General features: G+C 46.8%; 1 protein-coding gene across 4 annotated transcripts; it reads left to right on the forward strand.

Annotated features, from left to right (window-relative positions):
• Positions 1-916: 916 nt before the first annotated feature.
• On the forward strand, positions 917-17043 carry mybl1 (v-myb avian myeloblastosis viral oncogene homolog-like 1). 4 transcript variants are annotated; one of them, XM_029116087.2, is made up of 16 exons: positions 917-1352; positions 4873-4972; positions 5524-5595; positions 5975-6067; positions 7729-7949; positions 8134-8332; positions 8448-8522; positions 8903-9013; positions 9621-9908; positions 11511-11834; positions 13140-13279; positions 13364-13478; positions 13611-13727; positions 13972-14076; positions 14199-14390; positions 14543-17043. In XM_029116087.2, exons 1-16 carry the CDS (start codon positions 1330-1332, stop codon positions 14672-14674), a joined length of 2307 nt encoding a protein of 768 aa, XP_028971920.1. In that variant the 5' UTR covers positions 917-1329; the 3' UTR covers positions 14675-17043. The 4 variants fall into 4 exon arrangements, with proteins under 4 accessions (XP_028971920.1, XP_028971921.1, XP_028971922.1 ...); XM_029116088.2 differs by having other exon boundaries at positions 11529-11834; XM_029116089.2 differs by lacking the exon at positions 8903-9013.
• The last annotated feature ends 2089 nt before the right edge of the window (positions 17044-19132 follow it).

Consider the following 19132-nt stretch of genomic DNA (forward strand, 5'->3'; position numbering starts at 1 on the left):
AATAGGTAACTACAGCAATACCCACTGGCTAACTCAATTGTTTCCAAGCCAAGGAGCATTAGATGGGTGGAAATGTTCCTCTGTGGTACTCTAACCTATATTTGGGTCTGGGCCCCCTTCTGTGATTAATTAGTCAAGGAGCCCCTCAGAATCAACGGACAAAAAGGAAAATACCTCCACACTGCAAGATTGAACTATCCAAGCCATGGGTCATGTGAAATGGACCTATTTAAATGTACAATGAATTTATGGGGGTGAGGGTTTTCCTTTTATTTGTCACCCTTCTATGGATCAAAAACAGTAATTCATGAAAACGTGAGTGAAAAAAAGTTGTACACCAGGGGGCAGCAAGACACTGCAAAACAACTGTAATTCTACGGCTGATGTCATTCACGCGGTACAGTGTGCCGGTTCCAGGCTCTGTCAATTTTACCACAAAAGGCCCAGTGTTTTGTTCGGTCTTGTTGGAGTGAAAATATGTTGTAATAAAAACGTGTGCCTTTAATAAAAACTTTGTACCCATAATTGTTTGATGTACAACTTTAGAATATACATATAATAAAAGGATATATATATATGATGTATAAGATGATATAAGATGTATATATACACATATATACATATATACATATATACATACATAAACATATACATATACATACATATACATATACATACATATACATATACATACATATATAAAGATGTGTGTGTGTGTTTGTGTGTGAAAAGATGTGCATTTTGTCACTACCCTGCCGATTATTGTATCTATTGTATGTGGCGACAATACTGTCCACCGGCGCCTTTAGAGCGCTCCCTCTATTCTGACCAATCAGGTACAAAGCCGCCTGCGCAGATTCAAACACCCTGCGAGAAGGAGGCTGGGCGCGAGATTCGGCGGGACGGACAAAAATCTCCATGCGAAAATAACAAACTAGAAGCGCGTTCTACAGTAGGGAGGAGAACGCGTGTAAGGCGGGTTATATCAGCGAGAGATAGGTTCACATCCTATTAAATCGGAAATTGACACTGTATGCATCGTGGTGACATGCAATATATGATCGGACAATAATCGGTGCGTTTTTATTTATGATTGGGCAGAGTTCCTTCAGCCAAGAAAGACTTTGACATGGAGGTAAACCGCTAGGAGCTAACCAGCGGGCGTGTGGCATTTTATTTTACTGTCTAAAAATAAACTGGAAGATGACAGACGTCGGATTGTATGCATTACTGTTCATAGAGATCTAATTCTCTTTTTTATATGGATTTTACTACGAAAACTGCAAATCTAGGATTTTCTTCTTTGAAAAGCATTGATCAGCTGTCATTATGGCCAACATCAAATCGCGAAGGTGGGTGATAAGTTGCTAACGCTTACAATTATTATTAATCAAGCAATAGCATACTAAGTACATGTAATTATTTAAAATATTATACATAAAAAATGTAACTGAATATTTAGTCGAAATACAGTTAATATTGAAACTCATTACTCTTGCATAGCATTATCTTGAGCCAGATGTCACGCTGATCTTTGACACATCACCAGCACCTGCTCACCGTCACATTTGTGTGGCAGTTAAATATGTAAATTCTGTTGGTCTAGGCTACGATACATTAGAGATAATTATAGCTATTTAATTTAGTTGCATGTTTGTGCAAAATTCATGATTATAGAAGTCATGAGTATGCATGTGGCAATGTGCAAATGTTTACTGATAATTTTTTGGTCCAGACCTCTCACTGACCATTGAATAACAAAAGCGTGGTCGGAGTCTGAACCAGAACAGCTGCTCTATTTTTTTTTAATTCTATGCTAATACTTACATCGTTAATGATAACTTTGATTCAAATAATAGTTTGCACTGCTGGCAACAACGTCACATTGAGTTGTTGGGTGAGTTTTGTAGCTGCGTCTGGCCTGTATTGTTTTCATTTAGTTGTCTTACTCCCATTCATTGAAGTAACCTGAACAGAAAACACGGCTCACGGTGGGTAGCATGAGATTGCTATGTGTCCAAAGTTCTATTTCATCCCGGGTCCAGAAAGAATGAGAATAGAGTTGCATAGTTGTCTCTTATGCTAGAATCAACATTATTGTGGCCAGACAAATGGAATCACTATTGGTATATGGGTTTAGGCAAAAATTGGTTTTTGTTTTGCTTTAAATCCCAAATCCAAATGTTTTAGTGCAACAAATACTTTCTCCACCACCATGCCCTTGTGTGTAGGTGAACAGTTGAGGAGAAAATCCCCTAAAAATGAAATGTCCCAGACAGTCACAGAAAACTGGTAAACAGAGTAGGCTGCGTCGCAAATTAACAAAACCACTGTTAGAGATTTTCTTTACATTTTCAATGTTAATTAATGCATAGGTTATAACAAGGGGAAGCACAAATGTAATCGGAGTCAGAGGGACGCAGCTGTGTTATTACCGTTCATGAGTTTCAGACCTGGAATGGCTGAATTAACTATTGATTTACAGGCCGACTGGAGCCTGGTCACTGCCCTTAAACACACAAACATGACAATGACGTAATTTCTGTCTGACTGAAGAGCTCAGTGGCGCGTGTGTCCCTCCCTCCGTAGACCCTGCCCCCTTGGTGTTCTCAGTCTGGGGGTGAAAGGGGGTGGACGGGGTGGGTGGAGGATGGCCCCCTCTCCCCCTGTTTCACATTTCACATGCAAGTTCAGGTTTGAAAAAAACCAGTCCCAACAAACAGAAGGCAATGTCCCATTTTTGCATGTTATTCGCATTAATGAATAGGACATGAAAAGAGTACGACGCGTTGTGCTCAGTCATAACTCAGAAAATACATTCACGTTAAAAAACATTAGCTACATAGGTGACCTGGCGCTTGTGAGGGGAAAGTGAGATTCAGACAGTGTAGGCTCACTCAGAAACCACGGCCAAGTTGTTACATAACAAATCATACCCCCCCCACACCCCCTCCCAGTTAGATTCTGAAAGTCCCGTTTAATTCAGCCTGGACCGTTACAGCCGACCTATTAGTTTAGCCACACCCCGGCCCGGCTCCTCGCAGACTGCTCTCTACACGCAGGCACACACACACACACACACACCTTTGTGACACACTCACCTATATACAACAAAGAGCCAGTTGATGAGGGAGCACACGTACAACCTGGGCCGAAGCCCGGTTCCACCACTCTTTCCTGTAGTGAGGGAATTATGCGGAAATTCAATTGGCATGTTCCAGTTAGCAGTCAAATAGCCTTTTCACGGGCCAGTACTGAAAACCTACGGGAGGCCTTGTTTTCCCTACCACAGTGTTTGATGGGTGTTTGAATATGTATGTGTGTGTGTGTGTGTGTGTGTGGGTACGCACGCATGTACGCACGGGCACGTACTGTGCTGGCATGCGCACATGTGCCTCAGAGGCCAGAACGACAAAGCCACATTTAGGAGCTTAATAGTTTCTAGCTCGTTTATAAAAGGGGGGAAAAAGTTCACGCAACCAGGAGAGGATCGCTGGGCTAAATGTTTTGTAAACACGCGGTGAGCAGGGATGATGTGATTCCCCATTTTGCATGTCTGTTCTAGAGAGTACATTTACATCTGAACTTTCAGCCAAGTTTTGCTCTACCAAATGCCACTGTCCGACAGCCTCCAAACTGTATGGGACTACCAGGGAATTAATCATGTACCAGGATAGCTGAACCTAAATCGGACCAAATTATGGGTTGGCTATAAAGTCCAGCGTCAGATTCTTGTAGCCATTTCTATGCTTAATCTGTCAGGAAAGTGGGGAAAGACAAAAGAGGAAAGCCATTGAGCTGGATTCAAACCCAGCTCACTCAGTACCTTTCTCTGGACCATCTTGGGCCACATAGCTCATTGTGTCATTACGTATGTCTCTTGGAGGTTCTGGCGGAGCTTTATTACATAGCTCTGGTTCTGGTCAGCTCCCAGTCATTGGATCAGTGTCAGTGTGAACATAAAGGTCAGGTTTGCTTTGTGGTTACTCTGGGCAACCGCTGTCCTCCCTTCTCTGGGCTGCCTGTTGATTCCATGTTCTGCCGCTGGCACAATGCCACCGATTACTGTTGCCCAGCAACAATACATTTCTATGGACAGAGCCGGGGGAACCAAACTACTTTCTCTTTTGTTGGTTCATGCTGGAGAAGAACTTTGGTGTTTGGGAAGTCTTGATTAAAGCTTGATTCTAGATTGTGAGCTGTGTTGGTTTATGTCGGCCCTATTTTCCAACGGCAACCTTCAAGGCCCACGGTTGTAGGAAATTGTGTATTTGCCCTGAGAAGTGCAACTGCTTTTTCACTGTAAACAACAATTCCCTTACCACCCATGTCTAGAGCCTGTTACAGCCTGGATTGGCATCATCATTTCTGATCTAGCCGGGAGAACTAGGCTCCTCTAATTATGGTCAGGAATGTCCTGTTTAATTCCAGTCTGCTCCGTCCTCTTTACATGCCGTGCTGAGAGTGAGACTGCTGCCAATCCTGCTTCATGATGATAGACTCAGTGGCTGCCCAATCCACTGACTTCTGGGTGGTTATTTCTATTGGGCTTAACTACGATTGGGTTGGCGCTGTATCCGATTCAGTTGGTCTTTGAATGATGTACTTGTCTCGTAACTGTTCGTTTATGGGTCTTCTGATATTTCAATGATGTCATTTGTTCTCATTTAGCACTGAGGTATTGCTTATTATGTCATCATTATAACAATGTTATATAACAATGGGATTCATTCCAGGGATTGTGTTGATGGGTCATTATAAAATAACGGAAATTAATTACCGTTTGATGAAACTCTTTTTTTATAATAACATTACAGAAACGTTGTCTGCCCTCTCTCTTTTCCCTTTCTCTTTCTCTCGTGTCTTTGTCAGTGAATCTGAGGATGAAGATCTACACTCAACAGACCCTGAATGTAAGGATAAGAGCAGAGACAAGAAGACTCTGTGCAAGGTGAAGTGGTCTCGCGACGAGGTAGGGCTCATGACTCAGGTGGTCTGCTGGGACTCCACTCACACTGTTTCTATTGATCAACCTGCATGTGTGCAATATATATATAGCATGTAGCATGCGAATCATGGTACTGACTGACCGCTGTAATGTGTTGCCATTGAACGCTAGAATATAATTTGGAAGCCATTTGTTTTGGGTCTTACTAATTCGCTAGGAGGTTTACTTATGGTAGGTTAATGCAATGATTCTATGACGTTTTCTTGTGGTAGGCTAATGCAATGATTCTTTTGGCAAAACATGAATGTGTTTAGTATCCAAACAGCATTGGTACCTGTAATGTAATACTGGCATTCTGTGAATATCTCAGTGAAAGACAAAATCAGGCCTTTCTTTCTTGTTTTTTAATGACGTTTACCACACAACCTTCCTATTTATAATTTGTTTGCTATATTCAGATCGGAGACTTTGTGAGAAATAAGGGTTTTGGCATTCACATCCTTGACACTTCTGTTTTTGACATGTCCCAGGAAAGTTTGAACCTCCTCACCATCTCTCTCCATTTCAATCTGTAGGACGACAGGCTGAAAAAGTTAGTAGAGCAGCATGGAACAGACTCCTGGATATTAGTGGCTAATAATTTCCCAGTAAGTGGTAATTTTTTTTGTCACCCTTTAATCACTACACAAGGTTAGAAAACTGTGTTGAAGCACAAAGTAACACGTTGATGAAATGCTTCTGATAAAACCAGACGCTCTGTGCATTCTGGATAAGAAACATGACGAGACAAAGGGCCTTCAGGTGTTGTGAGACGGCAGGTCTGTGAGGTTCTGTTATTTGTCATGTTTTGTGTTGGCCACAAAAAAGAACAGGTGCCTCTCTGGCAAAAAGAAATGGGGATCTAAATACATAAAACCAATACATCTCGTTAACCAGACTGTATGTGTGAGATGAGACGTGTCTGATGACTGCATGTCTTGTGGGTGGGTTGCTGAGGTGTTGAGCTCCTTTGTGTTTCCGTCACAGGGGAGGACAGATGGCCAGTGTCAGCACCGCTGGCAGAAGGTGCTCAACCCCGAGCTGGTGAAAGGACCCTGGACAAAAGAGGAGGATCAGAAAGTAAGTGGAGATGGGCGTTAACCCAACCTGGGAGGAGGGACAGTGAAGGAGAAGGGGTCCGGGGTGGATGGATGGATGGAGGGAGGAGGTAGGGAAACAGGAGTTATTGTCCTCAGGCGTATCGCCGGAGCCCTGGAAACACACAGTACACCCTCCGCGGGGTCGACGGCAAAAAGAGGTTCCGGTTTTCAGGGGCGAGGAGAGAGTGTCGGCTGTAGCTTCCACTTTCGGAGGTCAACCGGGCGATGCTCTTGGCCCCTCCAAATGTGCTGGATTGATTGGTGGAACAATCCAGATCAGACCCACCTTTTTCGGGTTGCTCAAGAGTTCCCAAGGTTGGGAGGGGCCCTAATTCCGGGCGGGTCATTAGTAGCATGGGACATTCTTTGGTTTGAGGGAGTCATTTTAGCTTTAACAGGTGTTATCAATTGGTCTAATCGCTTTCTCTAAAAGAGAATATGTTAATATTGAGGTTTCGTATAAATTATCACGTGAGGCTGGTGTGGCTGTACAAAGCACACAGCTTTATCATTGGCCTGATTCCTGCCCGCTGTTATTCAAGCAATGCTCTACTGTCTTTGTTCTACTGCGTCTCGCGGTTTGCAAGCGCACAGCCACTCAAGTTGTTTTCATTGGCTGTGTGCACACTTTTCCTCTACCTCATGAAACAACCGAAAGCCTTCCAAATCTCCCTGAGCCTGGTCGGACGCTGTTGAAGGGTTTTATCTCTGTAGCTGGAAGTTGAACAATGCGTTACTTATTCCCTAAAATAGAAATGAGTGACGCCTTGCCTACTGGAATGTCAAGAATGTCGTCTTGTTCCTCCAACGTCCAAGGCCTTGCATCGCAACGCGTGTCAGTATCCGGATTGTTCTTCCCTACCCTTAGTGACTTGATGTAAGGGAGATACTGTATATCCGGGATGTAAATAGCACCGGGCATTGTGGGAGAGATGACATCAGGTGTTTGCGCTCTGCGATCGAGGTGTTGTTGCAACGAGTTCCCCTTGTTCTGCTGCCTTCTGGACTTTGTCTCTGAGGTGGCCGATGTTGTGACAGGCATAATGACACTCACCGTCCCTCCATTGGACCCGAAGCTCAAGTCCCGGCCACCCGGGAAACACTGCCTCCGTCCCGCGCTTTGAAACACATGTGAATGCTACAGCAGTATGTCGACGAGCACGTCACTGTACGTTTCCTTCTGGGATTGAATATGACATCATCATAATCATGAATGAGTGACTTTGCGGTCCTTTGGCAGAACATCATGGTGACTGAGGCGTGAGATTGAGAAGGGAAAGTTTCTGTTTCATTTGAAGCGGTACCATGAGCCAGTTGGATAGGGAGTTTTCAAGTTTTTAAATTATGATTATACATTTACAGTATGTAATTTAATGGTTTTGTCTTGCCATATCGTTTTTTTTTTATCACCTTTCACGTGAGGAGACCACACTCCCACGTGAAACAACCATAGTCAGCTGCGGTGCCGCCTCGGCCAACTGAGGGTGCCGCTAGAGCAGCTTTAGATCGGGAGACACCAGGCCTGTGGCACGGCCAGGGCTTGAATCTGGACTGTGGTGGTCAGCATGGTGCGATAAAAGAGTGCCACAGGCCAATTCGCCTCAGTTTGGTAATTCCCCCCCCCCCCTCCTCCATTAATAGGTGATTGACCTGGTCCATAAATATGGCCCCAAGCGCTGGTCGGTGATCGCCAAGCACCTGCAGGGGCGGATCGGGAAGCAGTGCCGGGAGCGCTGGCACAACCATCTGAACCCTGAGGTGAAGAAATCCTCCTGGACCCAGGAGGAGGACCGCATCATCTACGAGGCCCACAAACGCCTGGGCAACCGATGGGCCGAGATCTCCAAACTGCTGCCCGGAAGGTAACGGAGTGGCGGGCCTGAGACAGTGGGTGGTTGCTTCTTAATATAGTAAAATGTCTTCCCTTGTTCTCCTCTGCTTTGAATTCACCACGGGGATAGCTTTAACTAGTGCCAAAGCTGAAATGATTAGCAAAAGGAAATGAAACCGGTTAACAAGGTCTAAAATGTCATATGACCCCGACAGGACGGACAACTCCATCAAGAATCACTGGAACTCCACAATGAGGAGAAAGGTGGAGCATGAGGGGTATCTCCAGGAGGGCGGCAGGGGTTTCGCCTCCGACCACGGGGGGTTAAAGCGGAGTCAGCACAGAGCGTGTGTCTCACAGCCGGAACCCCCCCGCCACGTCCACAGCCCTCTGGGGACAACCGAGCCGACACAGGTGAGAGGCCCGTCAGGCAGTTGTGTTTAATGGCGTTGGTGTTCAGCCCGGAAATCAAACGAGCGTTGATCGATGGGAGGGGTGACGTCGAACATTGTCTCTTACGTCTCCTTAGGCTGGAGGTTACCATTATAGGCCTCAATGTGCGCAGAGGGAGGACAGCCAGACAAACTCCTCCTGCTTCTTATCGGTGAGCCTCCTCTGCTGGTGCCACCCCCCCCCCCCCCCCCCCCCCAGTGAGCTGAATCCAGGTGTTTTTGTTTGCCTTTGAATGTGAATGGCTCGGTCCGAAGCAAAGGCTTCCGACCGGGCACGTCGTCCACTCCTCCCCTCTGTCCCACCCTCTTCTTCGGGGTGCCTCTCTCCGGCTGTACTCCTCATAATTCTCTCAATCAAACATCCGAACGATCTGCCTGAATTCTTGTTTCTGCCGTGTGTCTTTTAACAAATGTGTGGTCTAGTGTTGATCGGAGTCTGATGTGAGTAAATTTGTTGTCTCCTTCCTTCCTCTTGGGTCCCTCTCCTCCCTCTGTCTCCTCCTCCTCCTCCCGGCGCGTGTGTTTATTCCAGCCGTCCTGCCACGATGACCCAGACAGAGAGCAGAGAATTAAGGAACTTGAGCTGCTGCTTATGTCAGCCGAGACCGAGGTCCGGAGACAGGCCCAGGCCAGAGTTACATGTGTAAGGACACACTCTCAGTGTGTGTGTGTGTGTGATGATGTAACCTTCTCCACACACCTTGTGTGACCCGTGTGATATGGTAGTTGTGCTGTAGTGATGCTATCGTAGCACATGCCCCCCCCCCCCCCACCCCCTTTAGTTGTTCTCAGTTGTTCCACCCCTCCCGTGGCTGTATCCGGTGCTTTCCGCCGTGCGTCCGCCTTTCACGCTTTTCCTCGCTTTTATTTTCCCATTCTCTAACCCCACCCACATTTTTTTGTGTCACGCCACTGTGATTATTGCTTCAATGTCGATGAGTACTATGCATCCTCTATTCATTTCATTTCCCCTGCATTGAAAACCATAAGCTGCTCTTCTCAAAGTGGTTCAAATAAGTTCAGCGTTCAGGGATGAGGGGTTGTGTTCGAGTGTTTGGGGATGGAGTTTGGGTTTATGACTTCGGTCCAATAGAATTGCCGGATGAAACTTAATTGAACTTCCTTGAAATGTCATCCACACTTCATTCGGAGTTGTCCCGACCCGGTCTCTGACCAGAGGCAGCATCACCTCCCTGTAACCCCCCCCCCCGTGTGTCCCCCCATCCCGCCCCCCCCCCCCCCCCCCCCAGAACGTGGAGCGGTACACCAGCTGGGCAGACAGCGTGTCGGATGACACCACACCCCCCAGCAGCAGCAGCTTGGAGGAGGAGGTGGAGCAGGGCTGGGGCGGGGCGGAGGAGGGGCCCCCAGGGGACCCGGCTGACTGGGCCTGGAGGGTGTCGGATGAGGGAGTTGGGGGGCCACACGTCCAGCACCACGTCTCCCCCAGTAAGTTCCTGGCTGTGGAGGCCAGTGCCGTGCTGTCCACCCTGCAGACCATCCCGGAGTTCGCTGAGACCATGGACCTCATCGACTCGGTGAGTGCCTGAGCACGCGGGTCTGGGTTCGGTGGGAGTGAGAGGATCCAGCTCACACTTGACATTTCAGACTTGATTCTATTACGCTCACACATTTTGTTTCATAATCCACATTCCCGCTGTTAGCGGACTGACTTGAATTGTGACTAATTTACGTGTGTGTGTACATACATTGGGCAGAACAAGTATTTGATACACTGACGATTTTGCAGGTTTTCCCACTTACAAAGCATGTAGAGGTCTGCAATTTTTATCATAGGTACTCTTCAAATGTGAGTGACGGAATCTAAAAAAGAAATCCAGAAAATCACATTGTATGACATAAGTATTTGATACATCAGAAAAGCAGAACTTAATACAGACTTTCAGCTCCCTCCAAAGATTTTCTATTGGGTTCATGTCTGGAGACTGGCTAGGCCACTCCAGGACCTTGAGATGCTTCTTACGGAGCCACTCCTTAGTTGCCCTTGCTGTGTGTTTCGGGTTGTTGTCATGCTGGAAGACCCAGCCACGACCCATCTTCAATGATCTTACTGAGGGAAGAATGTTGTTGGCCAAGATCTCGCGATACATGGCCCCATCCATCCTCCCCTCAATACGGTGCATTCGTCCTGTCCCCTTTGCAGAAAAGCATCCCCAAAGAATGATGTTTCCACCTCCATGCTTCACGGTTGGGATGGTGTTCTTGGGGTTGTACTCATCCTTCTTCTTCCTCCAAACACGGCGAGTGGAGTATAGACCAAAAAGCTCTATTTTTGTCTCATCAGACCACATGACCTTCTCCCATTCCTCCTCTGGATCATCCAGATGGTCATTGGCAAACTTCAGATGGGCCTGGACATGCGCTGGCTTGAGCAGGGGGACCTTTAATCTATGACGGCGTAGTGTGTTACTAATGGTTTTCTTTGAGACTGTGGTTCCAGCACTCTTAAGTTCATTGACCAGGTCCTGCCGTGTAGTTCTGGGCTGATCCCTCACTTTCCTCATGATCATTGATGCCCCACGAGGTGAGATCTTGCATGGAGCCCCAGACCGAGGGAGATTAACCGTCATCTTGACTAATAATTGCGCCAGCAGTTGTTGCCTTCTCACCAAGCTGCTTGCCTATTGTCCTGTAGCCCATCCCAGCCTTGTGCAGGTCTATAATGTTATCCCTGATGTCCTTTACACAGCTTTCTGGTCTTGGCCATTGTGGAGAGGTTGGAGTCTGTTTGATTGAGTGTGTGGACAGGTGTATTTTATACAGGTAACGAGTTCAAACGGGTGCAGTTAATACAGGTAATGAGTGGAGAACAGGAGGGCTTCTTAAAGAAAAACTAAAAGGTCTGTGAGAGACGGATTTCTTACTGGTTGGTAGGTGATCAAATACGTATGTCATGTAATAAAATGTACATTAATTATAAAAAAATCATAAAATGTCAATCTCCGGATTTTAGATGAAAAAAATGACAGACCTCTACATGCTTTGTAAGTAGGAAAACCTGCAAAATCGGCAGTGTATAAAATACTTGTTCCACCCCACTGTATATGCCAGGCTCAGACCATAGATGTATAGAGCACAGAACAGACCAAAAGCAAGAATGTCTTGAAAATCCATTGTAGATGTGTGTGGCTCTACAGGACCCTATGGCATGGAGTGAGGCAGCCAGCTTTGAGATGTCTGAGGCGACGACCCCCCCGAAACAAACACAGGGGGGCTATACACCCCTGGAGAGGAACGAGGGGATTAGGTACATTGCGGACCTGCCCAAGCAGGTGAAGACACGCCCCCACAACCTGAACAACATGTCCAGAGCGGGTCTGCCATCTATGGGGAGGAGGAAGAGAAGAGAGAGGGGGGATCAGTCCCCTGTTCTGAGTTGTTCGTCTTTCGCGGACTCACCCAGGAACACCCCCACGAAAGCCCAGCCTTTCTCCCCCTCTCAGGTAAGAAAATAGGACAAGCGAATGCGTTGTGATACTTTGATGCCAGTCCACAGCCGACAGATGTGGTAGTAGTAATGGTGGTGGTGGTAGTAGTATTAATGGTGGTGGTGGTGGTAGTAATGGTGGTGGTGGTTGTAGTAGTAATGGTGGTGGTGGTAGTAGTATTAATGGTGGTGGTGGTGGTAGTAATGGTGGTGGTGGTGGTAGTAGTAATGGTGGTGGTGGTGGTAGTAGTAATGGTGGTGGTGGTGGTAGTAGTAGTAATGGTGGTGGTGGTGGTAGTAATGGTAGTGGTGGTGGAAGTGGTTGTGGTGGCAGTAGTAATGGTGGTACTAGTAATGGTGGTGGTAGTAATGGTAGTGGTGTAGGTAATGGTTGTGGTTGTGGTGGCAGTAGTAATGGTGGTACTAGTAATGGTGGTGGTAGTAATTGTAGTGGTGGTAATTCTGGTGGTGGTAGTAATGGTGGTAGTGGTGTTAGTAGTAGTAATGTTTCTGGTGGTAGTAGTGGTGTTGGTGGTAGTAGTAGTAATGGTGGTGGTGGTAATTGTTGTGGTGGTGGTGTTGGTAGTAATGGTGGTAGTAGTAATGGTGGTGGTGGTGGTAGTAGTAGTAATGTTTCTGGTGGTAGTAATGGTGGTAGTAGTGGTGTTGGTGGTAGTGGTAATAATGGTGCTGGTAGTAATGGTGGTAGAGGTAATTGTTGTGGTGGTGGTGGTAATGGTGGTGATGGTGGTAGTAATGGTGGTGGTAGTAGTTATGGTGATGGTGGTGGTAGTACTGGTGGTGGTGGTGATGGTGGTTATAGTAATAATGGTGGTGGTGGTAGTAGTAGTGGTAATGGTGGTAGTAGTTGTAATGGTGGTGGTGGTAGTAGTAATGGTGGTAGTACTGGTGGTGGTGGTGATGGTGGTGGTAGTAATGGTGGTGGTGGTAGTAGTAGTAGTAATGGTGGTGGTGGTAGTAGTAATGGTAATGGTGGTAGTAGTTGTAATGGTGGTGGTAGTAGTAATGGTGGTAGTACTGGTGGTGGTGGTGGTGGTGATGGTGGTGGTAGTAATGGTGGTAGTGGCAGTAAGGTGGTGGTGATGTCGTTCTGGCTCACCAAAAGGCAGCTCCATTTAAATAGTTGGTAACACACTGGATTCAAACTTTTGAAGCCGCAGTCGGACAGTTTTTTGGCTCTTACCAACTATTTAAACGATTCAACAACCAACATTGTAGCTTTAATAGATCCTTGCTTTCACAATGAATGTGCCGGGAAAAAAAACAATTCAACTCGTTAACCATTATATTCTTCCTCCAGTTCTTCAACACATCAGGAGGGGAACATCTGAGCCTCGACAACCCAGCCCTGACGTCCACCCCGGTCTGTGGCCAGAAGTGCCTCCTCAACACCCCCTTCCAGAAGGAGACCACGCCCAAACACCAGAAAGAAAATGCGGGGTAAGCGTCATCGCATTGTCAGTGGGTTGGATGGACCTCCCCATTCTAGCGGGCGATGTTTGAATTCCTCTCCGTCTCTCACAGTTTCAGGACCCCTAAGATCCGCAAATCGATCATGGTTCCGACCCCCAGGACTCCCACCCCCTTTAAGAACGCCCTGGCTGCGCAGGAGAAGATGCATGGACCCCTAAAGATGATGGTGAGTGTCCGGTCTGTCTATCATCTGGGTGTGTTTGATCCTATCTGTGACACGTGGAGAGCCGTATGTGAGTTCTGGTCCCAGTTCATACTTGATTTTTTTTCTTTCATTTTGTGCCCCCCCCCCCGCCAGCCCCAGCCCCTGGCTTTTTTGGAGGAGGACATCAGGGAGGTGCTGAAACAGGAGATAGGATCTGACATTTTCACCAGAGAAGAATTGCAGCCAGACTTCAGAGCATGGAAACATAATGTAGGTGTTCAAACTGCAGTAGTTTGTGCCCGAAAACAGGAAAGTAAAAATAAATTTCAGTTAAACATTTTCGATGCATTTTAGGATACATACAGAAATAAATATGAATTTTTAATACATTAAACTATATGGAAAAATCATCACTGTATACAATGTTCAGTTGTAAAAAATGTATAAATAATAAAGTCTGGGGTTGGCCTTCAGTAATGTAATCTAAACCTGACCCTTGACCCTGTCCTTCCAGGTGGACGGACCAGCCAGGAAGGTACGGAAGTCCTTAGTGCTGGACACTTGGGGGAAAGACTGCCTCAACATTCAGCTCTTCCAGGACCAGCTCAATAATGCACAGGTGGGTTCTGGGAAATGACCAGTTGATCAAGCCGTCGACCATCTAAAACCACCAACTAACGAACCAGTCAGCCAGTGGACCAACCAACAAATCAATGGTTCCTTGTCCTTTCCATGTCGCAGGTCACAGAGGAGAGTCTTTTGACCAGCTCATTACTGATGACTCCCCTCCACGAGAGAGACAGAGAGGAGCGCCCCTGTGCCTCCTTATCTGGAAGAGAGGGCTCCTGCGCCTCCTTGCTCCGCCTCCCCAGCCCCCGCAGGAGGAAGAACGTCTCCCCGGTCAGAATGTCCTGCCACGATTCTCCTGGACAGGTACGGAAGTACACTTAAACTGGGCCACTCAAGGAGATCTGGGCACTCGTATTTTCACAGACATCTTTAATGAACACCCTAATATTGTTCGTCAAACGGGTCTACTGCTTTTCATTGATCTGCCCCTGTAACCTCTCTTCCTGCCACTACAGGTGAACAGCGAGTGGGAAGCGGTGGTATATGGGAAGACAGAGGACCAGCGGATCATGACAGAGCAGGCCCGGCATTACCTGAATGGTACCTACCCGTCCCCCACCTGCACCTCCAGGGCCCTCGTGCTCTGAGCCTTGCGTGGCCCCCGGCCCCCGAAACCGTCTGGCGGGGTTGCTATGGCAACCACATCCTCGTAAACAACTTTGGAACATCCTTAGACAATCCGGTGTACAACTGAAAAAAAAGTTTAACGTCTTGAGAAAATTGATGAGACCAGGAACGGAAACACTCGGGTGTACCAGGGACGAGGCACGACGGTCCTTCTGTTTTCTCAGCCCTACTGGCCAAGAAACCTGCTGGGCTTTAGTTTGAGTTTTTGTAGCCATGTGTTTTTATAGCTTGGTGGGTCTGTTGAGGACACACAAGTCCTTGACTCTGTGGCCATGTGACCGTTTTGTACAGATAGGAAATACTAGATTTTCTGCACTAGTTCATAACGTAATGAAACTGAACAACCTGCACATATGGTAGTAACATGTAGAAATAGGCTGTTTAATAGTGGCTGCTTACAAGTTACATATTGTTAATATATTGTTTAAGCAAAATTGAAGAAGAAAAAAAAATGGTTTTATGATGTAATATTACACATGTATGTATATTTACCGGCGTGTTTGTAGAACTCCCCTGTACTGCTAAATATGTTGATATGAAGTCTTAGGAGAGAGCGAGAGAGAGAGAACGCTGTCAGTATTGCACTACTGAGTTGGGGTTGGCTGCGGAGAAACGGTCAGTGTTGGAGGAGGTTACTGGACAGCACATTTCAAAACACATGAGGTTTCCGTTCCAAGGCCGTGCTTTCCTTGAGCAGTCTCAAACTGAGACATTTGTTGAATGTATTTCAAAGCGTGAAACTGCAAAGAAACTCAAAACAGAAGGGTACCTTTTGTTATTTTTTTTCGTCTTCGTTTATTTATTATCTGTTCTCTAAAACCTTAATATTAATATAAGTGTAAATTGAACACGTTAAATTTCCTTTGAGAGATCGTCCTGAAGCCCTTCTCTTCCCCTAAGACTTTATCTCTGGTCAGTTGTTTTACCACCCACTGATTTAACTTATGATTGGGTAATGGTACATTAATCCTTCATTACAATCCAGCTCTCATGTTTGGTATTGACAAAGTGCTCATATTATCATTGTGTGCTACAACAAGCATTTTACTTGAGGGGGATCTCCTTTTTGGACAAAGGCTCTAGGTTCTATTTATTCAATGTTTACTAATTTATTTATTTCTCTAAAAAACTTTTTTTTTTTTATTACAGAATAATTATATTTTCTTCTATCGGAGAAGGATTTGGCTACTTATTGCCTCATTCATCCAAATCAGACCTTACCAGCAAACATGCACTGCCATTAATCTCTTTCATTCAGTCATTCTTTAAACTGTCAGATTTAGTTAATATTCATAGTAACGTCACTGTGTTGTTGATTCTTCTAGACGTTTCCCCTGGAATCAGGATTTGTTTTAAATTCTCCTAAATTGGCAGGATTGCCTCTCCAATAATCATAGACAAATTGCACTTTTGTCATTGTTTAAATGTTGCTTCGTTCATTTGATCATGCTCATGACATAGTTGTTTTGTGTGTTATTTTTTTAAATCCAGTTGGTCTTGCTTCATGTGAGGATTGAGCACTGACATCAGGGTGTGCAGACTGACCTGTTTTGACCTGACCGGCATGTAAAGATTTTTTGTAAAGATGGAGCTTTTATTGTATAGATGGAAACCTTTTTCTTTAGATTAACTGTTCGTCAATAATCACAAGTATAGCAAAGTATAAAATGTTCAACATATACAATGAAAGATGAAGATTTTTTGATGTACATAATGTCTTGTGGTGACATTGCAGTCTTGAACGCCTCAGACTCTCTACCTCTGGAATAACTGGGTCCAGTGGAGTGCCCCTATTGTCACTGTTACTAGGGACAGTGGGAGTCTTTTGTCCCGACAGTCTTCCACCTTTATAATCTGGATTATAATCTGGATCATCCAGCATTAAATTTGTTTGAGAATAAGAAGGGGAATCTCCCAAGGAGAAATCATGTGGAAATATCATGCATGTTCACCTTCGGGAAACTCCACAGAGCCGTGGTTTCTGAGGTTTTCCTGTCTCATAGTGAATATGTATACGTTTGTCCTCTGCTCTGTATGTGTGCGTTATGTTTTGTATGTTAACACATGGCCATCTAACACCACATAATGAGGGAATACATGTATAGTAGCAGTTGTCACAGTCATGCATGAATAATAAGCAATTTGCTGGACTTTTCCTTCATCGTGGTTGTACTACAGTAATCACAGACATAGCACTTGCATTACGTAATTCTCACTTATTACAGTATTTCCTGCTGAAATCATAACGAGGTACCATAGAATTACTGCCAACTACGATTGTGAACGTGTACTTAACATGGAATAACAATAAAATGTTATCGCATTGCAATTCCGCCACCTTGTTTTTTTGTTGTGAGCTTCTGTACAGTTACAGCAGAATTGTGTCACGACCCGGGTGCACCTGCTGTACTAATCACACATCAAAACTGGTTCCGGTTGTCCTGATATCGTCTGAATGTCCCTCTTCTCTCGTGTGTCCGGCAGTGGAAGGACTCCTCGGTGCCCTGTCCAGGCCTATTTGGCGCTGACAGCAGCGGATGAGTTCCCAGAAGTGGGGATGACGGCAGGCCCCGCCCCCTGACCTTTGTCATGTGCCTCACGTGAGGTGTGTTTAGGGTTGCTCAGCACGGCCGGGGTTCACCGAGTACACATTCCGCCCTCCGTGTGTGTTTGCGTACGGCGGGGTGCCGTCATCTTGGCCTGGGCTCTGTGGACACGAGCCCCCCTCCGCCCGGACAAGAGCCTCTCCGCGGGGTCAGCAGCCGGCCCTAAAGAAGCCCAGTCATCTGTGACTTAATGCTCCCAGGCCACATTGTCCCCAGGGCCTGTTGGTTTTCCAGCCCCATTCACTCAATTCCCCCCGGAGACCAGGGGCACCGGGCCCAGGAACTGACCTTCTGCTGGGGCGCACCACGCATGCACACAACAAACACGCACACATAAAACATCCACCACATCAATCTGTTTTCCACTTTGCTACAGCTCCAATCCAGGCAGGCCATTGTCGCTTTCAGATGCACTCTGGCTGGTGGCTGACGGCTAATGGCCCCTTAATCAGTTACTGGCAGCGGCCCGGACAACCTTTCCTTGTTGACATTTTGCCTTCGCCCTGCCCAGCGCGCTTTATATTGACTTGCCTTGGCCCACAACACTGGCATATCAATACAGGCATGCATGTGCCCCAGAGCATCGCAAGGCCTGTGTTCTGCTGGCCGTACTCAGCAAATCTGTCACAAACTGAGTGCTTGTGCATAGACATTTTCGACCTGAGTGAAATGTGGCTTCATTCCCCGTCCTGTTAATCTTCCGCGCTCCGGTTGCGGCCGAACGTACGGTGCTGAGCAAACTTTGCTGCGTGTGTGTTGTTCACTGACGAGAGCAGCATGTGTCAAGTGACAAACCCTCGACCATATTTATCCTGCGTGCACGCACACACACACACGCACGCACGCACGCATGCACGCACGCATACACAAGCACGCACTGCCAGCCATTGTGTGTACCAGACAGCAGATGGCGGCCCATTATAGCGCTGAGGGGCCAGTCATCTGGCAGGCACCCCCGTGAACGCCGCGCTACGCGGCGCAACTCCGACGGGACGGGCCACTTTTGGCGGGGGGGGGGGGGGAAACAATGCGTGTTTGTGGGCGCGCGTGTTGGTGTGTAAACGCGTGTATTGTGTGTGTTTCCGGGACCGCGCCCTCTCTACAACAAGTAGGTCACGGTCTCTGATCACTCTGTGACATCAGACAGGCTGACGAACCAACACCCGGGCGGAGGTGATATGGTCACTCGTCTACAGAGTTAGCCTTGTGCAAAAGTCATGAGAAATATGAGGCGGTACAATAGATTTCACTCCGCGTGGCTTCTCTTGCTTTCTCTCTCACACACTCTCTCTCTCTCTCTCTCTCTCTCTCTCTCCGGCGTGCCTGGGTGTAACTGAAGCTTCTGTGTGTATGCGTGTATGATGGGTACAAAGTGTTCGGCTGGGTGGGGTAGAACTGCACATCATCTGCTCCTCCACAGGTGAGACTGGGAGGGAACAGGTGTCAGGCAGAAGCCCCCCCCCCACACACACATACACGCACACACACACACACACACACTTTCATTGATACAGCCCCAGGGGTCTCTGTAAGTGCAGGGCCCTCTGTCATTCTGGGAGGCCCAGTGAGCAACGGATGAACAAAGACACACTGGCCCCACTGTACATCATCCAGATACTGGCCCCACTGTACATCATCCAGATACGGAGAGCATACCAGGAGTCAGAGACAGGCACACAGTGTGATCCTGGATTAAAGCTGACTAAAGCGCTGACTGAATGGAGGGATGGCTGAAGGGAGGAAGGAGAGGCCAATCAGAGGATGGAGCTGGTCCTTTCTCAGAAGGGCTGAGCCTCTCTCAGCAGATGGCCG

This window comes from Esox lucius, chromosome 21 (assembly GCF_011004845.1).
Source record: "Esox lucius isolate fEsoLuc1 chromosome 21, fEsoLuc1.pri, whole genome shotgun sequence".
Taxonomy (NCBI): Eukaryota; Metazoa; Chordata; class Actinopteri; order Esociformes; family Esocidae; genus Esox; species Esox lucius.

Excerpts from the sequence above, each read along its gene's own strand:
- mybl1 (XM_029116087.2), top strand. The coding sequence starts at position 1,330 with ATGGCCAACATCAAATCGCGAAG. Across the intron at positions 8,333-8,447 it reads GGACAACCGAGCCGACACAG|GCTGGAGGTTACCATTATAG; the intron begins GTGAGAGGCCCG and ends ACGTCTCCTTAG. Across the intron at positions 14,077-14,198 it reads ACCAGCTCAATAATGCACAG|GTCACAGAGGAGAGTCTTTT; the intron begins GTGGGTTCTGGG and ends TCCATGTCGCAG.